The following is a 22870-nucleotide window of genomic DNA, read 5'->3' as shown; positions in this document are numbered from 1 at the left end:
GCTGTGAACGAGCAAACGGGCTCTGCCTACCCTGAGCAGCGCATAAATTGTCACTCTGATCAATGCCGCCAGCTGCCTGCGCATAAGTGCTGAGCGACGGCTCCTGCATCAGCATCTCCATCAGGGTTCAGCGGGGAAGTGCATGTTACATTGATATGAGCTCGGTGGTGGGTATGACCCTGAAGAAAGGCACAGGTAATTGCTGAGCCTGGATCAGGGTCTGGCTGGGCTGTGCTCAGAGTGCCTTGAAGGCCACAAGTTGATTACCCGCTTGTGCATCACATCTTGTGTTCCTGGGAGAGCTCAGGCTGTGTCAGCCAGGCCCGCGGAGCCGCAGGCGGGAGCAGCAAGCGGTGCATGCGGTGCTGGGAGAAGCCGAGGTTTGCTCTGCTAGGCAGGGATGCAGTGAGTCAGGGATGCGATATTGCACTGGCTGGTTTCAGACCGGGCACTTGCCGTCACGTTGAGCAGCAGAATCGGCCGTCTCTGCTGGGCCGGTGCTCGCAGGGCCCTGGGTCACAGCCAGCAGCTGCTCCGCTGCTTCCCTGCCTCCCATCCTTGCTCCCTTGCATCCTCAGGACACCCACACATCCCGGGGGGGACAGATCTGCGGCAGCGCTGATGAGAAAGGTCAGAGCCTCTCAGTGCAGTAGAACGCTCTCAGTGGCGTTTTTTATTTCAGCTCCAAAGCGTTTTCTGCCCTGTTCCTCGGCGGCTCTGCGCTGCGAGGACGGAGGAGGAGCGCCTTTCTCCTTTGCTTTTCTTGGCAAATTTCTTTTTAACCATTCTTCTTTTAAGTCTCCCAGCATCTGCATACACAGTGATCTCGTCATCCCTGTCTCTGTGGTACAAAAATAGTCTCTTTGTGAAACGACTTCAGCCTTATTTAAAAATGATATCCAGAACTTCCAGTTTCTGGCACCTTCTAAAGGCACCAGTCAAGGTGAAACGTCCTCCCCTCGAGCCCTGGCAGCCAGAGGAGCAGTTCTCCCTCCATCACCCTCAGAGCATCTCTCCAGAGCAGCCCCTGGGGTGGGAGCAGAAGGTGAAGCCCAACATGTCCCTGCCAAGCTGGGGTGCTGGGGAGCAGTTTGGGGACCCATGGCTGGTCCTGTGCCAGCGCTGCTCCGTGCATACTTTGCTTTTCCAGCTCTGGCTTTTTTTGAACTTCCAGTTCCAGTGGGAATTTAAAATCCTCCACATGAAGTGGAAATTGTCTCATTTTGTATTAAGCTTGTGGTTTTTTTTATGAATGACTAAAGCTTTCATTTGCCTAAACGGGAATAATCTGTTTCTAGAAGGGAGCACAGAAAGTGGAGCACTCGGGGGCGATTCCTCTCCATGTCACACGCTGGGGTTTGACTGGCACGTGGCTTCTGCCCGAGCCCCCTGTGTGTCCCCACATCATCCTGCTGTGGCAGAGGGTCAGCGGTGGGGCCGGTGCCCAAGCCCCCTGGGGCTGTGGGGTGGGGGGTGCCTGAGTCAGTGTCCCACTGCCCACCCAGGGATCTCCTTTCTCCTGGGACGGTGGCAAGAGAAAGGTTTGCATTTTCTTGGGTGCCTCAGCTCCAGTTGAAGTTTTCTGTGCTCTCAGGGGAATGCAAAAGGGTTTCAAATGCTCAGGGCTGCTGGATGACCTGTGTGTGTGGGAGCAGGAGGCAGGTTAACCGTGAACTGACGCAGCTGACATGCGAGCTACCAAGAACTTGTTGCGCTCTGTATCTAGAAGGGCGTTTTTTAGGGTTAAATGTGAGATACTTTCTGTTTCGAGTACACTACATTTGATGAAGCAAATCCCTTGTGCTTAACAGATTGAATTAAATGAAGCTCCATTACTTGTCTGCATTTCTGGTATCGCTAAAGTTATGTGGGATGCTGTGAAAGAATGCACAATATTAGTGATTAATGCAGCTGAAAGCTTCAATGTGATAGCAGTAGGAAAATTGATTTCAGGGGAAGGTAATGGATTGGCAGTTATGTTATAGCTCCGTTCCGACTCCACTCTTTATTTATTTAGTTAGCTTACAGTGGCCTGAAAAGGTGTCTTTCCTAATGCCTGGGCACCTTTCCAGGCCACTAAAGAGCCGGTCAGCTCAAATGACCGAGCCAGGAGCTGTGCCTCGTTCCTAACCCTTAAACAATTAACCCGAGATGAAATTAAGCTGGCTGCTTCTCATCTCCATGGCTGTGGAGAAGTGGTTTCTCATCTGAATTTGTTTGACTTCATCTTCTGTAGACCCTCGTTGGAGTCCAGGAGCCCTGGTTGCAAGGTGCCTGTGCAAGACTGCAAGCCGTGTCCGGGATAAACTGGGATCTCCTGGGTTTGCGTACTCTGCCGATGCAGAAAAGTCTGCAGTTGGTTTGAAGAAAGCTCAAAATACTCGAGTGTACCCTGAGCATCTTGTTTCCCTAGGAGTGTGCTGGGGAGGGGTTGGCAGCAGAGCAAACGTGTTTACTGGGTAGTCCTAACATAACTGGAAATCATGGGTGGTTTTTTTCTGCGTTACCCCACTGGGTTTGATGTGGAAGTTGAGTAGTGTCCAGCCCTTATGTTGGTTCTTATGTACCAATTTCACCTGGTGTTTTTTGTGCTAAGACCAAGTAATTTTAAAACAATAAATCTCTAGACAAGCCAGTGCATTGCTTTTTCATTGTTATGGCAACACATATAAAGAGTAAGAAAGCTGGATGTTGGTGACTGTTGGAAAAGGTCCACATCAGTTGGTGGCAGTTGACTGAGGTCCATTAACGGCACCTCCGAAGCCAGCTGGCATGTGGAACACAGAGTGGCCATGCCTTGCCAATATTTGATGCAAGTTTATAATCTTTATCTTTTATTTTCCTCCTAGGATCCCCGGAGCAAACACAAATTTAAAATCCACACGTACTCCAGCCCCACCTTCTGTGACCACTGCGGGTCATTGCTGTATGGGCTCATTCACCAGGGGATGAAATGTGACAGTAAGTGATGTAACAGGTTGCTGTGCTTGCAGCAGTGGGGGGCTCTGGCACCCCTTGGGGGGCTCTGGCACCCTGAGGTTCTGCACAGGGTCTCCCAGCCCACCTGAGCTGTGGCCAAGTGCCTGTCCCCTGTGCCACCATGCGGAGCACACTGCAGGGCTGCTGGTGCCGGGGCGGCTGGGCACCCCTCGTGGGGAGCCCCTGTGGCTGCTGCAGGGAGTGGGGAGGGAACGGTGTCCGTCTCAGGGGGATCCTGCCTGTAAATCCCCCCTTGTAGCATCGCCCGCATGCCCCCTTGTAGCACTGCCCGCACCCCCCCAGCAGCATCATCTCCAGCTCTTGAAGCGCTGGCTCCGACTGACACCCTGTGGCCGTGGCGGTGGCTGCTGCGGTGACACAACCTCTCTGGAGCACTGCGGGTGCCAGGCTGGGGAGTTATTGTACAGAGAGGAGAAAATGGGGGATGAAAGAAGAGGGAGAGGATGGAGAGGGAGATCAGTTCTCTTCCAAGTTAATCTTGTACGTTCCTGTTCCAAAGGACTGTGAATATACAGCGTCTGCTGACACGCTTACGCCGTCTGCAGGGAACAGCAGACTCTGCTGCTCACCATGTGCTGGTTTTCTCATAAATATAGAAGCTTGCTGACTGTTGTGGGAACAGTGTATTCATTATCACCTTTAAAATGTTACCAAGTGGAAATGAAATTAAAATATAAAATTATGTATATGTATATATTTTGTATATATAAGTTTTTATACATGTATATATGCAGATGCATCTGCAGGTAATTTTTAATGCCCCTTATCAGCTCCTGGTGAATCTAGGTGAATGTCCAGCGTTGCACCATGGGTGTGGTGGAAGAGAAGTTTGATAAATTGGCAAAACTCAAGTAATCAGAATAACGGCCAAAAGCGCTGTAGTATCTGCAGGCAGGACTCAGAACAGCGGGTGATGGCGGGTCCCTGTGTCCCTGCAGGGCTCTGCCAGTGTCTCCGACTGCGTTTAAAGATCCATTTACTGCGCGTTTATCTCATAATCCCTCACAAACATCCCCATTTGAAAGGAGGACAAGTTCTTCCCCGCTCTGACCCCTCTGAACACCCCGTGACCCCCAGCAGTGGTGACATGGGGGCTGAGTGTCTCTTTCTCTCTGCTCACAGCCTGTATGATGAATGTGCACAAGCGCTGCGTGATGAACGTCCCCAGCCTGTGCGGGACGGACCACACCGAGCGCCGGGGACGGATATACATCCGGGCAGACATCGAGAAGGACGTGCTCACTGTTGTAGGTAGGTGTGCGCCCCGGGTACAGCCCCTGCAGGCGGGGTCCCTGGTTCCCCCACTGCTGGTGTGTGCTGTGCCCGCAGCCGTGCCGGCCATGGCAGCTCCGGGAGTGTGGTGCCAGCTAAATACCTGCACTATATAGCTGTGCTAAATAGCTCTTCCAGTTACAGACTTCTGAAACTGCGTTTTGAGTCACATAAAATTTCAGCATCCTGGGTAGGAGTGGCAGAAGTTCAGTTTAACTATGCCAAGTGGAAAAGCCTGTTGTTTGTTTTTGTGCTGTCTGTGTGATGATGAACATCCATTTCCTGGTCTTCTTTCCATGCCCTTAATGGTACCTGGGCCCGTACAGGCCTTGGTGCAAATCTTGGGTGGTGCTTTTACGTGACTAAAGCTTTGCCACTTTCTTCTACCATTCCATCCTGCACAGCCTCAGCCTCTGTCAGTGGTGTGTGGCGCTGGGGCTGCGAGGTGACACCAGCCCTGCGGTGTGGCTGGGCATGGGGTTCCACGCTGCCCTGGTGATGACAACCCTTGTTCTTCCCGATTCTGTGCTGCTCCCCAGCCCTGATGGGTGCAGAGCTGGAGCAGGGTGCTGTGCTCACAGGGGATCGGGGGCTGCACTGGTCCCGGTGCCCGGCAGTGGGGTGCAGACTGGGGCTGTCCCTGTGTCCCCAGGGCAGGCACAGCATGGCAGTGCTGGCTCGCAGTGTCCCTGGGGATGTGCCAGGGGTGGGACATGGGGCTGGCAGAGGCTGTGGGCAGCTGGGCAGTGCCAGGCTCAGCAGAGGTTCCTGCCCTGAGCATCACAGGGACTCGACAGCCACCCACGGGGAAACCCGACAACCCCATCCCAGTTTTCTGTCCTGGAACTCCTCTGTTCTCTGTTTATGTCACAAAACATGATTATACCGTCTCTAAATGTTTTTGCCACCCGGATTTTGAGTTTCCAGAAGACGTCGCTTCCCACTGTGTGACCTGTAAGCATCTCAGGAAACACAAGCTGTATCTTGTGAAGCCTCTTGTCCCCTGCGTGGAGAGATCAGCCCCAAGCTGTGGCTCTCTCTGTCGGGTGCCAGTGACAGCATGTGGCGGTGGGAGGCAGGGAGAGCCCGCAGGCAGCTTGCGGCAGAGCTGGGCTTTGTCTCACCAAGGCTGAGCCCAGCACTGAGCAGAGGAAAGAGGTTTCTGCCCACACTGGGTTACAGTCCCTCTAGGGGCTGCCAAGCTGGTCACAGTTATTCACAGGATGAGTTAAACCCACCCACGCAGCAGAAACCCCCCTGGGTGGGCCTGGGGGTACCAGGCTGGTGACACCGATAACAGGGATCAGACCTGTCTCCATCGTCCCACCAGCCCTGGCTCCTCCTGGATAGTGCTGGGTCCAGCATCCCGCCGGGCTGGCAGCAGGACATGCTGCGACATCCATGGGGTTTGCTTCAGCGGGATGGGGTCAGCTCTGAAGCATCCCGCTGTGCTCATTGATTTTAGGACAAGAGGAAATGGCTACAAGTTGTGCCAGGGTAGTTTCAGATTGGATCTTGGGAACAATTTCTTCCCAGAAAGGGCTGTGGGGCATTGGAACAGGCTGCCCAGGGCAGTGGTGGAGTCACCATCCCTGGAGGGGTTGAACAGATGCAGAGATGAGGTTCTCAGGGATATGGGGTAGTGCTAGAGTTCAAATAAAATACCAAGTTACTAAAATATTAATGAAAAATCGAAAAATGTTGTGTTTTGGGTTTTTTTGTTGTTTTGTTAGTGGTGTTGGTTGGTTGGTTTTTAATTATTTTTTTCATTTGTTCTTAAAAAGAGCTTCAACGAATGACACAGAACTTTCACAGAAGTGCTGCTGCCCAAGTATCTTCCCTGCAGGGGACACTGGTCCCCAGCCCTGGCAATGCCAGTGGGGCGCGGATTCTGTCCTCCCGCTGGTGCCGCAGCCGCGTTCCCACCGCCCCGGCCCCTTGCTGTGCAGCTGGATTTTCTTTTCTTCAGCGGAGTTTGAAAGACTTGTGTTATTTCTGGCCCTTTATGTGGAGGTGTTGGTGAAAGCATGTAATCTGTTGGCTTTTCCAGAAAGGCAGGGAAACACACTGTGCGCTCCAGCTCTGCTGCAGGGCTGCCAAGGGAGTGGGAGCACATTGGGAGATGGGAGACTCAGATGGGGGCTCTGCCTTCCCTCCTGCCCCTGGCAGGGCAGGGGCTTGAGTTTTTCACCCCAGAAAACCAGGACTTTTGCTCCAGGGGAGGTGGAAAGTTCTGTTGGGACCCGAAGCAGAGGTGAGCACCCAGCCCTCGGGACATGCGGAGGGTGCTGCCGTGGTGGCTTTAGCTCCTCACTGAACAACAGAGATTTCCATCCCCACAGTGACTGTTTGCTTCTGAAACACAAAGTCCTAAAGTAACGACCGGATTTGTATTGCCAGGCTTGTATTGCCAGGTTTTGGCAGGGAGAGGCTAGGTGCTGAAAAGTTGGCCCTCGAGCTGTGGCCAGGTCTGGTTGCAGAGGCAGCAGAGCACGGGGTGAAGGGCTGTGCTGGGATTGGGCACCGGGGGCTCCGCGGCACGTGGATGGAGGAGCCATGTGCTGGTGTGGCCATGGCTGGGACATCGGGCTGCTCAGAGAGGTCTGTGCTGCTGACTGTGTGCGCCAAAAACCACCTGTGTCCCTTCCCGCAGCTCCTGGTTGCCCACGCTGGGGTGGCCCGTGGGGACATGGTCACAGAGCAGCTCCTGCGGGGACCCAGAGGGCTGAGCTGGCGGGCAGACATCTGCTGGAACAGATTTCTGGTGGAAAATGCCTTTTACTTGTTTTCTGCAGAAATCTCAGTTTGGGGCAGGCAGGGGGTGGATTCCATCACGGACGGGAGCGGTGGGTGGCAGAGCACCCCAGCGTGGGGGGATGATGAGCCCCATCATTGTGGTGCTCGGGCTGGGGGGTTTGGGGCTGCAGGTGGAAATCCGGCTGCTCGCCCGCCCTTCCCGTGGATGCTGTGGGGTTGGAAGCACCTTGGGCTGGAGAACACATATGACAACTAATTGTCAAAATACAAATGAGCAGAGGTTGACAGGACAGGGAGGAGGTTTCTACAAAGCAAGATCAGGTCTGAGCAGCAGGATCAGAAACCAACTCTTCATCCCACAAGGTGTGGAGACCCTTGCTCAGAACTCTAATAAGCTTTCCCATGGCAGAGAGCATCACAGCTCTAGTACAGATGTAGCAGGCGCGGTGCCTGGGCAGGAGTGCCCGCAGGTGGCAGCACAACCATGGCCGATGGAGACCGAGAACAACCACCTGCTTTTATTTTTTCATCCATTTGACAGAAATTTGCTATATGCTTTTTGGCAGTGTGTTTTTCTTTTCTCTCTCTTTCTTTGATTTTTTTTTTTCATTGTAAAGCTAACCTTTTTCTCCCGATGGAAAACACAGCTTTTTTGTTAAACAAGGTGTGTTGTTTGACTTAGCATGACTTGTTGGGTTAGCTAGCAACCTGAAAAATTGCATCTCTTGGCATACCCGTTTTTGCAGCTGATGGAGACTTGTCCCAGCATCATTTCTGCCCCTCACGCTCTGTTACCTGAGACTTCCCCTGGCAGACGGCAACAGGAGATGCTGCTGCTGCCCCTGCAGTGAATGCTCCATCTTCAGCTCACAAAATGAAGGTCAATAAAGGAGCTGTGCTTAAACGTAACCCAAGCTTGCACTGTGAACCGCACTGCTGCGAGGTTTAACCCCAAGCTATACTGCAGGGTATGGAGCGGGTGTTCATGGGGACAGAGCAGCCGCCGCTGGGCTCTACTGCCCTTCAGCAAGGGCTGTGCTGGTGCTTTGCTTTTGTACAGCACTTGGCACAGCACGGACCTGCCTACGGCACAGTCTGCCAGATACTAAGATTGCAAAAATTATAATAATATCATGAGAAAGATCCAAATTTCAATATTTTTAACTCGTTCTTAGCTCTGAAGAACCAGGATGAGCCTCAGAGCTGTATGGTGGGAGACTGGGGAGAGCATCTGTGCTGGTTCCTGCAGCAGTTGGTGAGGCTTTGGACAGGGCAGGGGATTGAAAATCAGTAGCCAAACCTCCAGATTTCTCAAAATCCACACAGTGTGCCCAGGACAGCCCTGGCTGGCTCTCACTGTGGTTGACTCCCATCCTCTGTGAGTTGATAAGCCAGCAACTCCTCCTAATTAGCTTCCCAGCTCCAGAGTCTGTGGTGTTAATCACTCCTTTATGCTGGGAGAGCAGCTCTGTTACAGCTCTTTTCACGCTGTATGTTGGATGTAATTGTATAATGGGAGCACACGGGAATGCAGCCTCCTGTGCTGCAGTCACAGCCCTTCATCGCCGTTGTTTGCTGCTGCTGAGTGCTGGGATTTATTGGTGTTCCCAGTGATTAAAAATGCGTGCCTTTGTCTAATAATGGGGCACCTGGACAAATAAATGGCACCTTACTGATGCCGGTGGCTTTGCGCCCTTGACTGGCAAGGGCAGACTGTGCAGCATGTCCCTGCTCTGCGCTGGAGACAGGGCTTGCAGCTCCACCAGCCAAAGGCGGGTTCCAAATCTGAGAGGTTACTGAGGGCCTTGTTAATTAGGCTACAAAACAACCTGCATCTCATCCAGCAAAGCTCTTGGATATGTGCTCTTGGCAAGCACTTCTCTTCTGAAGCACCAACACGAGCTGAGTCGGGATGGTGGGATCAGCATCCGGGGGGGTGAGCAGGGCCCCTGCCATGGAGCCACTGGGACAGCCGCGACCTGTCACTGGGACCTGCACTCCATGTCAGGATGCTCAGGGTTTTGCTTTGCGTGAGGAGGAGCCGGCTGCAGGTGATGTCCCTGACCCACTCCTGTGGATCCCACGGATCCCTGGGGCTACTCGGTGTCAGTCTGTCTGTGTCCACAAGTCAGAACCTGCTGGCTCCAAGGGCAGCAATGCAGTGAGGATGGTCCCCCTGTTCCATGACCCTGGAGTCGACAGTAACACACTATTTCTTCTGAAGGACAGAAGAAAAAGGATTTGCGAACAGAGCAGCAATCTCAGCACACGGGATGGCGCATTGCACCCGCCGGTGTGCGAGGTCTGGGTGGGATGAGGTGTGAGGATGCTGCGGAGCGGGACCAACACCAATGTGATGGAGCATGGCAGGGCATCGTCTGGCTCATGGCGGACAAGAGCAAATGCATATTCACAGCCTGTGCTCTGCTCTGGGCTTTGATCGAGTATCTTATTAGTGGGAAAAGACTGCGGAATAAAGTGGGAAATTGTAGCAAATTAAAATGTCATCAAGGCGTTGCACGTTTTTGCTTCCATAATAGAAAAGCTTCCCAATGCAGATTATTCTGAGCTTGTCATGTTAAGAGCCGTGAGTATTTGAGTTTGGGAACCGGAGGAGCGAGAGAATATGACGGCTGGGCTTGCAGCCCATTAAATCTGTTGCTTCCCCAAGATGGTGAGACAGTAAGTTGCAGGGAGGACTCTGCTTGTGCACTGCTGCTCTCCTGCACCGAGAGCTGCTCATCCTGCTGCTCTGCTCAGCAGGAGCTGCAGCCCAGCGTGTCCCATCGTGTGTCCTGGTGCAGTCCAGTGTGTCCCATTGTGTGTCCTGTTGCATCCCAGTGTGTCCTGGCAGGGAGTTCATCGTGTATCTCAGGGCAGCAGTGTTCTACAGGGACTAAAATGCAGAAAACCCTATGTTAGGGCTATGGTGCAAGTTCTGTGCCAGGCACAGGAGGTGGAGACTGCTCAGCACATTTTGGTGATTTTGACCTGTGTGCGTGTGACAGTGGGGGTTGCCCTGTCCCCATGCAAGGGCTCCTGGAGTGTGGGGACCATGTCAGGTTCCCTCATCTCTTTTGGCAGTCCCAGCGATGTGCTGAGGTCACTGGTGGCTCCTGTGGGGCTGGGACCCTCATTAAGACCCTCATTAGGACTGTGGGAGCACGGTGCCAGCTCGGGGTTACGGCTGATCCCCCTGTTGCGCCTGTGACATTGGCAGTGGCTGCCGGGACCGGAGCCTTGCTATTTACTGAGCTGATGAAGTAAAACATTGACCAAAACTGAAACCAATGATACTGTGATTAGACAAATGAGCTGGAAGTGTGTTAATTATTAATCACCGGCCCAGGAAGATGCAGCCATAATGAGTCCTGTGTGTTTTCTATTGTATAAGTATGTGCAAATATATTCTTCTGCAGAGCATTAATTAACTGTTTTAATGCACGAGGGTGTTAATCTGAGTGCGGGTTCCTGCTGGAACGTGGCTGCTCCCAGAGGGGATGGCATGTGCTACTGCAGGGCACCACAGAGCCTTCCCCTCCCCAAAACCCCGTCCAAGGGCTGTGTAACCGGGGTGCCGCTGGCACGGCCGGTGTATTGCTGGCCAAGGCTATGGTGAGCTGCTTGGGCTGGGTTGTGGGGGCTGAGCTCAGCTCTGCCTTTCCCTCGCAATGCACAGCGCTTGCAGAGGGGCTTTTCCCCGCAGTGGGCAATTGGAGCACAAAGATCTGCACCGAGTGTGTCGTCATGGCCTTTTGCCTCAGAGCTGGAGGTGAAGGGTCAGCAGCCAGTGTAAGCTGTGTTTAAGAGCTGGGTAGGAGTGGGTTTTGTTGTAGGCTTTTTTTTTAACATAAACGTGAACTCCCATATGGCACTGCATATTTAGCAAAGAACTTTCTGGTGTTTATTTATCCGGCATATTAATCCTGCCTTCCTATGGAAACCCAGGTACCAGCCGAGAACAGCTCCACAATCCCCGCAGGTGATGGGGCGGCTGCAGCATCTCCCGTGTGCCCAGGGCTGAGGTCGGAAAGACTGTGATCTCCCCTGCTTTGGCCATTTGTGATACTGATATTTTTCCCTGTGTTTGCCAGTGGAGATGTGGGTGTCTGAAATAAGTGTCTCTTCCCAAGCCTGTTCCTGCAGTTACAGCTGGCTGAGTAGTTAAAAAAATGTTGTCTGAATAATTTATTTGGAAACTATTGTAAATTTTGCAGAATTATTCAAGTAGCATTCAACCAGCTCTACCTGCCCTGGCCCTACAAGATGGTGTGGGTGACATCTCATTCCCACGGCAATGGGACAGTGTCCCCAGGCACCTCCCTGCAGTGCTCCCCAGGTGGAGGAGAGGCTCTTCTGCACAGAAACCCCCCTGCACAGCATTGCTGCCCCTGCAGACCCTCAGCCGAGCACCTCTGGCTGCTGGTCTTGGGCTGCCAAGGCCTTACCAGGGCACTGTGTCATGGGCAGTGTGTTCTGCAAATACATTCGGAGGGGAGAGGATGAAGGAACTGGTGTAAAATTAGAGTTATTTGGCCAGGGTGCTTGGGCCAGCCCCAGTGCACGGCAGTGATGGCATCCCAGCCATGAGGGCTGTGGGGATGCTCCTGCAGCTGTGGGGGATGCAGCAATGCTCCTGCAGCCGTGGGGTTGCAGTGATGCTGCTGTGGGCGATGCAGGGATGCTTCTGCAGCCGTGGGTGATGCGGGGATGGTGCTGTGGGTGTGTGGGAAGGGACCTGCCAGGTGCTGCCGAGCCACAGCCTATGCCAAGCGCTCACTTGCATGTCCCTGCCATCGCCCACGTGTCCCCTCAGTATGTGCAAGCGCCACGGTGTGTGGAGGGGAATGTGAGGGCTGCGCCCACCCCAAATCGCCCCCATATCCCAGGATGTCCAGAACTTACCGGTGCCTCGTCCTAACCATAGCCTGAACCAGGGCGGCTTCTCCTCAGCCATAGCTGGGCTTGGTACCCAAAGTGATTTAAGACCAGCTGCTTTAAATGGGATTGTAATATTCTTACCCATCACTATTAATAATGATGTTACTACTTCTTAACGATGCACAAAACCATTGGAATAGATGTAAAACTATTTTACATCAAATTTAACTGTCAAAGAAATGTCATAAACAGTTGGAGAGGAGAACATTTCTCCCGACATGAGACATCACTACTACACTTCTTGAGGATTTTATTTTTCTTTCACTTAATTGTTGATTTCTGCTTGAAAAGTCAGAAAGTTACTTAAGGTCAAGAGGAAGCATTCTCTTTCTTAAAATGAATAGATAAAATTATTCCCATTAATGAAATTTCTAGGTCTGCACGCTGAGATAATAACATGAGGTAATCAAATCTTATGCTTCAGGGCATAAACTGATTGACTGTGTGGGTCAGGAATTATTTTTGCTGTTCCTTAAAGAAGTGAACAATGGCCTGATAAATGATGAAGGCTTATTCATTTGTCTCCAGAGGATATTACGCTGCTCATTTGGACGGTGCAATGTGAATCAAAGCCAGAGTGCTGGTTCAATGTGACACAATTTCACGTCCCCTCTCTGTAAGGGGACATCGTCCGGTTTGCGTCCTGAGTGCCAGCAGCTCCTTCCAGCTCTGGGGCTGATTCAGCTGCTCACACCGTGACCGGTACCGTCTGTCTGGGGGGGTGAGGAGCCCCTGGGGATTTGTGCAGACCCCCGGGTGGGTGAAGAACGATGGTGACTAGCGGGGACTGTGCTGCCCAAGTGCTGGGAGTGGGATTGGGGATGGGACAGGCTCTGTTCGCACCCCAGTACCATGACACCCCAGTTTAGCTGGTTCTGTACCACAGCAACTGGCTTTTGGCATGGAGATGGGATCATCCACCAAGGCACTGACATTCCCCTGCGCTGCAGGTGGCCAGGGCCATTGAAAATACCTTTGCATGATGATTTGAAAACCAGGAATGGAAGGCGGTAAAAGCCCAGCAGAGGTGCAGGGGGTATGAAGAGGCTCAGCTGGACACTTGAGAGCACCATTCCCTGGGGTGTGGGCAGAGGGTCCCTGTCCCCTGCTCGGGTGGCAGCTGGAGCCTGTGGAAGGGGACAGATCCCTGCAGTTGTGACAATGACGTTGGACCGACTGGGAGTTAAGGATGGAGCTGTGCAAGGGTTGGGGGGTGCCTGGGGGTGCTCTGGGCTGGGGACTACAGGACAGGGACACTTCCCACCTCTGCAAACAGCAAAAGCAATTCCTGCTGCTCGTGTACAAAGCCGATGAAGACGTGTCCCCTGCGGGCTCGTTGCCAGTCAGGTGGTGCCTTGGCAGGACCTATTGTGGGACTTTTTTCTAATAGGCTTTTGCGGTTTATAATTCAAGAACGTGGTTCTAAAGATTGCTTTTTGTCCTATCAAAAAGTCACAGATAAAGGCTTATAACGATGATGAGAAAATACGTGTTCTTCCCTCTGATAAGGGGCAAGGCAGAGGAAGGCCTTCTGGCTGTGTCAGTGCCGAGCCGTGGTGGGGCCCTTGGAAATTAAACTCATTAGTTAAAGATTTCACACAGCAGATCGCAAGCCTTTCTGCTTGGATGGTACAAAGCTCTCCACAGAAGATTTTGACGGAGAGTCCAAATTAAGCCACAGAAAGCTCTGTGCGTCCTCTGAAGTGCAGAGCTGGTATTTCTGTCCAAACTTAAAAAAAAAAAATCACTTATTAAATGGCACGTGAAGATAATTGTCAGAACATCATGGAAATGAAGTCGTGCTGTTTGTGTCACAGCAGGGGTGGAGGGAGACACGGGGCTGTGCAGGTTCGCTATCTCATGGGGTTCTACACGTTCGTTATCGGATGGGGTTATACAAAGCAGGTAACACCCATCAGGTGCTGCTGGCACCGCCGTGGTTTGTACCCATGCAGGGTCCCCAGAGGGAGGCTCAGGTGGCTCGGGGAGCAGCCTGTGTGATATGTAACAAGTCGGTAATAACCGGCGAAGCTTGAAAGCTGCTCGGGTCTGATATTTTATTGTCATCCTGAGATGTCTGTTTTCTGTTTAAACAAATTTTCAGCCTTGGTGCTGTCTGGTACAGGAAGGGAGAATCCTCCTTGGGTATCTTCTCACAAGTGCTTTTAGGTTTCTCCGGTGTCCCCAGCCTCCCTCATTACTGTTCCTGGGGACGATGGCAGATTTTGGAGTGGAGGGTCCATGGGTCCTGGCATTCATCCCCGCTGAGAAAATGAGACCACTGCTGCCTTAACAACCTGCGGGAGGGGCTGCCCCAGGAATGGGACCTTTGCAATCCTACCCCTCTTCCAGACAGCAAAGCTGCTGCTCGCACAGGAGCAGGGAAAGCTCTTTGTAAAAGCTGATGCTGAGCAACTGCTGCATCTGCATCCCTGACTGTGGTGACCTCACAGCAAAGCAACGCGGCCTGTCCAGGTCATGAGCCATCGCGGTGAGGTCACGCGCGTCGCTGCCTTGGGGGCTGTTGGCCATGAAGTCGTTCCTGCCCTTTCCCGGGGGGCAGGATGCAGCTCTGGCTCCTGCCTCGTCTCTGCAGGCTGGGGAATCTCTGGCGCTGCTGGATCGCAGCTCTAAACTGCTTAAAGCTGAGAGCAAACAACAAATTATCCTACCAGAAAGTGAGAGTAATCTCTGGTGTTGATCCGTCAGCCTCCGCGTCCGTTAGAGCTGGATTCGCTTTGCGTTGATAACTGTATGTCGTTTCGCATGGAACGTCTGTGTCTGCACAAATTCGGTTTTAATTCTGTGTTTAATCACTGTTTTCACACTTACCATTGGCACACAGGGAAGTTGTCAATTGTTGGGTACTTTTGTAGTTTGAATGCTGAATTTAATCCTTTTTCTCCTCTCCAGTAAGAGATGCTAAAAACCTAGTTCCTATGGATCCTAACGGCTTGTCAGATCCCTACGTGAAGCTTAAACTAATCCCTGACCCCAAAAATGAAAGCAAACAGAAGACCAAAACTATCAAGTGCTCCCTGAATCCTGAATGGAATGAGACATTTAAATTGTAAGTACAAGAAAAATGTTTAAACTTGTAAACTTATTTTTCTCACCCTTAAGAACTCATGTGATTGAATTTGCTCTGATTTAATTATTCAGAGACATTAAGCTGGTTCAGCTGAGAAATGGTTGTTTTCAGTCCTATCAGTGTGACTCAGAAATGCTCAAACCTCTGCCCTGACCCTGATCAAAGCTGAGTGTTTCAGGGCAGGACCTCTACATTGTCCATTTGAAATGGATGCAGTTGGGGAAATTACATATTGGAGAGCTGAGCGGTCGGTGAAGGCCGTCCCTTCATTGTGCACCCGTGTTCTCATGGCCATGCAGGGGCAGGGTGGGACAGCAATGGCTTCCACAATCAACCTGTCCCTTTCTCCTTCCTCCGCTCCAGCCAGCTGAAGGAGACAGACAAGGACAGGCGGTTGTCTGTGGAGATCTGGGACTGGGACCTGACCAGCAGGAACGATTTCATGGGCTCCTTGTCCTTTGGGATCTCTGAGCTGCAGAAGATGGGAGTTGATGGATGGTAAGAGTTGTAATTGTTTTAAAAATACTATGAGCAAAAAGCAGTCCTTATCTCTTTGGCAACGTGGTTTCCTGAGGCGTGCAGGGAACAAGGCTGTGAGGGGGGGACACGCTTCCAATTGTGATCTGTGGCAGGAGCAGCGCTGTGGAGCACACGGACTGGCCCTGCTCAATAAAAGGAGGGATGCTACCCAAGTGTGTAATTGCCACTGCTCGTTACCGTATGAAAGATGAACGCAGTGGGTCTGTAACACCACACTGAATGGGTCTCTTCATTTCCATTTTATCTCCCCCAGCAGGACACATGCCACGTTATTTCCCTTTTCTTTTTCTTCCCCAGCCAGTGATGCCTGAGAGCTCTGTTACCTTTCCATGTCATGCCATAATTGAAAATACATGTTATATGTCTTTCGGAAACCAAAACCTGCCTGGTGTTAATTTACATTCCACGAATTGACCAAACACCCCGGACTGTGTCGTTGCCCCCGTGGAGGCCGTGCGTGTGTCATGTAAAGCAGGGGATGGAGAGGAGGAGGAGGAATGACAGAGGGGCTGTTTGCACAGCGCTGGGTGCTGTTCCCTGGGAAACCCCCATCCAGGCAGGGCTGGCACTGCCCCCAAATTCCCCATCACCCCGAGGATCTGTTTGTGTCACCGAGGTTGATGTGCTGCTGGTTCTGACGCAGCTCGAGCCTTTTCCCAGCCTTTTAAAACTCATGTCAGTGGAAATCTAAGTAGTTTTCCTTGTTACAGCATTTAGAATAAGCTCTGGAAGGAGCTCTGATGTGTATTTCATATTGAAACAGCTGCAGTTAATGGAGAAAACAAGCTCAAAGGAAGAGTCTATCCTTACATAATGCAAACAATGTGTTGCTGTTTGGCACAGCCCCTGTAGATAACACACAGCTGATACCAACCTGCGTGGCCAAGAGGGGCTCGATGGGCTTTGCCTGTGGCTGTGTGAAATAACCCAGATTGGAATGATGTTCCCATGATTTCTGATAATTGCTGCTTAAACTTTTTTCTTTTTTGTTCTGGTGAGCATCTTGACTTTGTACCCAGGGTTGCTGGCACTGACGGGGTCTGTGTGCTTGCCCCATGGAGTCCCTTGGCACCTGGTGGGACGGAGCTCACCCAGGCGTGTGCCCATGGCCATCATAAGAGATGTGTGCTTTGTCTGGGGCATTTTGGGTCAGGCTTGTGTTTTGGAAGAGGCGTCAGTGCTCTGTGGTGTCAGGGCAGCAGGTGGTGGATGTGCTTTCTGGGCTGGTCCCGCTCCAGCGTGTGATCCTGGAAACATCCCTGCATTGGTGGTGTGTCCGGGAGCTGGCTGAGTTGGGGTGTTTGGGGGTGTGGGGCTTGGGGAGGTCTTCTAAGCCTGGGGAAAGGCCACCTGAGGCAGGTACAGCGGAGACAGAGCTGTGCTTCGGAGCAGGAGATGTGGTCCTGCCCACGGTCCTGCTCACAGTCCCGCCTGCCGTCCTGACTCGAGGATCTCGCTCTGTCCCTCCAGGTTTAAGCTGCTGAGCCAGGAGGAGGGAGAGTATTTCAACGTCCCGGTCCCTCCTGAGGGAGAAGAAGGAAACGAGGAACTGAGGCAGAAATTTGAGGTGAATTGATTTTTCTTGGGAACACGGGGTTTTTCCTTATTACCTGCCATGCCCTCAGCACAGGGGCTTTTTTCCAGCATCATGGGGAGTAAGGCTGCAGCACATCAGTCCTCCTCCTCCCCATATTGCACTCCCTCCCAGTCCTTTCTGCGGCATGCCTGGCTCCAGGGCACGAACTGTGAGCAAAGTGTGCAGAAGGTAAGTCGTTCAGGTGCATTTAACATAAAAAAGTCACCCTGAAGATGTGAAGCTTTCCAGCAATGCTTTGGTTATGTTAAATAATTAACAAGGCCTATGTGGGAGTGGGAAGTTTGTGATGCACCTGCAGCAGCTCCTGCCTCGCTGGGTTGTGTCACACCAGGATGGTGCTTCCAGGGCAGAGGACACCGGAGCAACCATAGGTGCTTCGAGCAGGGATCTGGTCACACCATGGATTCCTGCGGCTCCTCCAGCACAGGGGATGCGGGGACCAGGAGCAGCTGCCCAGTGGTTTGATGGGGAGCTGCAAGATGAGCCAAGGGCTTCACTTTGTGGGGGTTTGCAGAAGAGTAAGATGAGGCAAAAAGATTCAACTGTACCAGGAGCTGCAGTGTGGGGCTCATTCGTGTGCAGTTTTCTGGGGGGATTGTGAGGATGGTTTTTAATTGTAGCACATGGAATGAGCCATCCGTGTTGCCATTCTGGAGTGGTCTGTTCTGGTTTGAAAGTGAAGTGACCTCCCTGTGCACGTGTGTGTCTGACTTTGGGGCAGAAGCAGGCAGTAGGTTACCAGGGAAAGGGAACAATCATTTCTGGTCGATGAGGAGATGAGAGATATGGAAATGATTCTTTGGCACTTAGGTTGAAAATACAACAGAGAATGTTGCACAATGCAGTTTAGTGTAATGTTTGCTTGGCGCCTTGTGCTCCACTAAGAGTGTGATTGATCCCGTGTCACTGCTCCTGAGGGTAAGAAGAGTCTGAAATCCCATCATTTCTATGATGTTGTTTTTTCTTATTGCAAACAAGCAGCATAGCAAACATACCCCTCTCATTTGCATTGCTTCAGACAATGTCTGTCTTCCTGTTAGGGTTACATAATTCACAATTTGTGTTTGCCAGAGTGAGTATAGCGTAGCTAAATAAGGAGATACTTCATTTAATGTCTTTCAAACACTGTATTCCAATTGAAGTGGGATGAATATCCTGGATGTCCCAAGATGACCTGATATCACCGTGCTCCTGATGTCAGCATGTGCATGTGTTGTTGGTACAGCAGTTCCAATCTTGTTCTGAGGTGCCATATAATAGGATTTGTTTGTCTGGTTTTTATGTCATGCTGCTGATTATGAATTAATATAATTAACTAAGATAAATGAAGATGTTATTATAATTGGATTTGTAGCTAATCTCAGAAAGAAGCCCTTTCTTAGCGGTAAAAAGTCATGGCAGCCTCTGTGCCCTGCCTTGTGCATGGGGTCTGGGCTGGGGTTTAGGAGGTGGATGGTTGGGTGGGCTGGCATGGGGTGTCCCCATCCCCAACAGCGCTTTGCACCGAGGCGTCACTGGCAGAAACGCTGCTGGGCTGTGAGCCTAGGGGCAACTCGGAGGAGCAGAAACGTGGTTTCCAATGACGTGGATAATCCATCCCCCCTCACCCACTCCAGACAGCGTGTCTTCCCCATCACATCCTCCTTCATGAGCAAGTCAGTGCCACAAGGAGCAGAATCCCTGCCCGGCGGAGCGGTGGCTGTGCCGCTGTCCCCAGGGGCAGCAAAGCGCTGGGGCCTGGTTGTGATAGAGCAGCCAGGTGCTGTCGCGGCGTTTCAGACAATGAGAACTGAAAAGAATCCTTCAATCGATCTGCATTAGTGCTGCTTGATCCCGCCTGTTCCTGGGCAGCGCAAATCAATAGGACAATAGAGATGCATATGACAGGTTGATATTTCGAGCGGATTTAACGTAGCACAGACACCCAACTGGAAGGGGCGAGGTGTCAGGAGCTGCGCGGATGCTTGCAGGCTGGGACGAGAGCAGCTTCTCGTGCTTGGCCGGGTCCTGCTGCTGCCATTCCTGCAGCCCCCTGCCCGCAGCAGCCATGGCTGGACAGGAGAGTACAAGAAAAAAGCCCAGAGCTACATCCCCCCGAACTCTGCTCCCTCTTTATCAGCTGCTCGCTGGAACAGCTTGATAGATGAGAATGTCAGCTGCTATTAAATAAATTCAGATGTAGTAAATTAACTGTGACAAATGGAGTTGGATAACAAAGGTCAAGTGCTTTTTCAAAAAAATTTAGTGAGCAATACTTGGCACACTTCAGTTGTAAACCTTAAAGAGGTCTTGAGATTGTGTGAGCATTAGGAGCGTATTAAAAACAAGTTAGAGGACATTTGTACTCACTTAGAGATGGATATTAGAGACACTTGATAGCAGATTAAGACGCTTCACTTGGGAATGACAATCTTTACATCTCCTTGACCCTTATTTTGGGCTCTTTTGTGGAAAGACCTTTCCCTCTCCTGGCCAATCAACACGCTGAGCCTACTCTATCCTGGAAGTCATGTTGTGTTTGCATCCTCATCCTATCTCCTATGAACACACCAGGATGCTGCAAGTTCAGGTCAAGTGCAAGGCTGTGACTGGAGGGACCCAAGGTCGCTCTCACACCCAGGTGCTGCTGGAAACGCTGTGCCAGGAGCTGGCCCTTTTGCTGGGATGAAGCAAATGAAAATCCTCTTCTTTCCCCTGCTTTGTGTTGCTCTTTTCCGCTGTGCTCGGGGCTGGAAGCCTTCCCTAACATCGGTCAGTGTTTCCCGGGGTCCCACGGCTGAGCCCGGGGCTGCAGGCATGTGGGACTACGGGCTCATTAGAACTGTGCTTTCGACGTCGTTTAATGGAAGCATAATATTGCCCTTGGATTTTATTACAGCTTGTTTTCACAGAGGTTAATTTAGTGTCAAATCTGATCTGACAAGATTGTTTTTCAGCTGCAATAGAGTCCTTAGGAAGCTTTCACAGAATATGACTGTTTTGCCTGCTGCTAAGTACACGTTTCTTTTGGAGGCAGCTCTGAAACACGAGGGGGTGAGGACTGCTGAAGGCAGTTCCACGGTGCAGGGCTGGCTTGTGGGGTGCAGAGCCCGCTCTGGCTGGGTCCCCATGGCTGGTCCCTCCTTGGCCAGGGTCGGTGAGCAGCTCTGAATTGGTGCCAGTGCTGCAGTTTGTCCCCTGAGCCCATTTGAAGTAAAACGCTCTGGCTGGGTATCCCCTTCTTTTGGGGACATTGCAAAAGGTTGAAGATTACAATGAGGAAAACCCCTTGTATTTGGGGAGAGGTGACTTTCTTTGGTTTCCAGCGTGTGCACGTTTCCCCGTTGCAAGCAGCCGTGCTGTGCGTGGCTCTGCTGGCGGCTGCCGGGAGCTGTTGGATGGTTTCAGCCTCCGCCGCGGTGCAGAGCCGCAGTAGCAACAACGGCGTTTGCAAACCCGGGGGACCACCCCTACATTTTGCAGTGCAGGAGTTTTTCAGATGTTTGGAGGTGCTGCAAGTGACCTTGAATGGAGAATTCTGCAGCACGGAGAACCTCGCAAGAACCAATTAGCAGCAGCAAAGGCTGGAGATTACTTGTGAGCTCCTATCTGGAGGAGCTGCGAGCAGCAGCCAAATTGAACTGCTGGAATCGGGTTAATGGAATTTCATGCTAGACTGAGCTCAGTGCAAGCCTTACACTGTCTCATACTTCTAAAAATTAAAACCAAATAAATTGTGAGATAGCTTTTACAAACTGTGGTTCGGCAAATTAGATAGCCCCGGCCCAATGAGGGGGTGCCGAGCCACCGATGAGATTTGGTGGTTAAAAATGGGGGGTTTTGTGAGGCTCCTTAATAAGCAGTTGTGATTGCGGCAGCTTGCGCGGTTGCTTGGGGATGCGGGAGGAGCGCTTGCTATTCTGGTTTGTTCAAAATGTGTTTGTAGCTTCCTACATTCAGCCTGAACTGGCACGGGAGTGCAGTTCTCTTCAATACCAAATAATAACAGAGGTGGAGCTGGATGAAAAGTCCAGTATTTTACCTGAATGTATTTATATTCACCTGTCCTTTCCTGATGAGGTGAGAGGCAGAGCTTAGCTTTGAGAAGACGAGCCTCATTTAGCCTCTGTTTGATAGTTCGGATGAACTGGAGCATGGGTGGGGGTCTCTCCCCAGGCACACGGGGACCGCTGTCACGGGTGATGGGCAGAGGTGGTTCCCAGTTGCTGTTGCAGAGGTTAACTGGGAGCCAGCCAAACAGTGCAATGTGTTGGGGCTGGTAACATCTCCAGTGCCTTTCTTGGGGCCGTCCCTGTCACCCTTACAGAAAAGGTTCCCATAGCTCAGGGTAAGGTTTGACCTGGGAAAGAACTGGTTAAGGTGGGATTTCAGGAGCCGGGGCTGGTTTTGCAGTGACCTTTCTCCACACCGCTTTCAGTAATTTTCTCTCTTTTCTCCCCATCCCATCTCCACCTTTGCAGAGAGCCAAGATTGGAGCAGGGTCCAAGGCTGCGGATGAGAAGACAACAAATGCCATTTCTAAATTCGACAACAACGGGAGCAGAGATCGGATGAAACTTTCGGATTTCAATTTCCTGATGGTGCTGGGAAAAGGAAGCTTTGGGAAGGTGTGGTACAACATGCACCTTTGCGATTACTGTGTTTAACACATTAGTAGCGTTTCTGAGCTGCAGCCGTGTGGCTGCTCCGCTGTGGTCTGTCTGTCCTTGCTCTGCCAGGAGCACTGGTGTCGGGGTAATGGGAGCCCAGTCTGTGGGCTCCCATCTGGACTGTGGGACTGCTGGGTCACAGTGGCAAAGAACCAAAATGTCTGATCAGATCACAGAAATCAGATACTCAGTGCCTTTAAAACTCTTTTTTATTAGGCCATTTTATTCTCTAATAATTACAAGTATACATGAACATTTTAATTAAATTTCCAGACCAGTTATGAGTGGTAACAGAATTTCTTTCTTCTAGTAATTATTTGACTTGGAGCTTTCAATTTTCATGGGGTCTTGCCAAGTTTGTCATGATTTCCATTAGAAATCACACTCCTCGGGTGGCTGCTGAGCGGCACAGACAGGTGGCTCCTGTTGTATGTGATGGGGGGCTGATGCCACTCTGATTAGCGAATTCCCTTCATTACAGGGAATATTGCTCTGCCTCTGGGCGCATGCCTTGGGCGGGTAGCGGAGGTGAGGAGGAGAGACTGTGGAGCGATGCTGACCCATCACCTGCTGAGCGTGAGGGGTGAACCCACCTTTCCCAGCTGCCACCCGTGTCCCCCCAGCCTTTTTCCGCTGGTGTTTGAGCTCTGGGATGTCCCAGCCTCCCTGCCTGGATGTGAAGAGCTTAGAGACCTCCTGAAACACCTGTGCCAGGGGGAGGACGGGCAGGTCCTGCGGGTCTCCAGCACCCAGAGCACCAGCCCACGGTCCCTCGCCAGCGATGCTGCTGTTTCTCCATGGTTTTTTATGCCGCTGCTGTGGCTCAGCAGCCAGGGGAGCCCTGTGCACCGTGCCCGTGCTGCTTGCAGAAATGTACAGATTTCCCAGTCTCCATGTCGCTTTTGCCCCCTTTTCTCTCCCTCCCAACATTTAATCCCTTCTGAAGTCTGTGCTTGGCATCTGGAAACTCTGTAGTTGTATTTCCCTACCCCCGCTCCTTTCTTTTAATTTGAGAAACATTAG

General features: G+C 51.7%; 1 protein-coding gene across 2 annotated transcripts in view; it reads left to right on the top strand.

Annotated features, from left to right (window-relative positions):
- The window catches only part of PRKCB (protein kinase C beta), a 108085-nt gene that overhangs the window by 51151 nt on the left and 34064 nt on the right, over positions 1-22870 (top strand). For both annotated transcript variants that reach the window (XM_065850363.2, XM_065850362.2), the window contains exons 4-9: positions 2850-2961; positions 4123-4251; positions 14884-15040; positions 15425-15559; positions 17072-17168; positions 21659-21805. In XM_065850363.2, coding sequence (XP_065706435.1) covers positions 2850-2961; positions 4123-4251; positions 14884-15040; positions 15425-15559; positions 17072-17168; positions 21659-21805 — 777 coding nt within the window. The remainder of the gene's footprint in view (positions 1-2849; positions 2962-4122; positions 4252-14883; positions 15041-15424; positions 15560-17071; positions 17169-21658; positions 21806-22870) is intronic.

The sequence above is a fragment of the Patagioenas fasciata genome, chromosome 15, assembly GCF_037038585.1.
Source record: "Patagioenas fasciata isolate bPatFas1 chromosome 15, bPatFas1.hap1, whole genome shotgun sequence".
Classification (NCBI taxonomy): domain Eukaryota; kingdom Metazoa; phylum Chordata; class Aves; order Columbiformes; family Columbidae; genus Patagioenas; species Patagioenas fasciata.
This window is presented reverse-complemented; position numbering and strand designations above follow the sequence as displayed.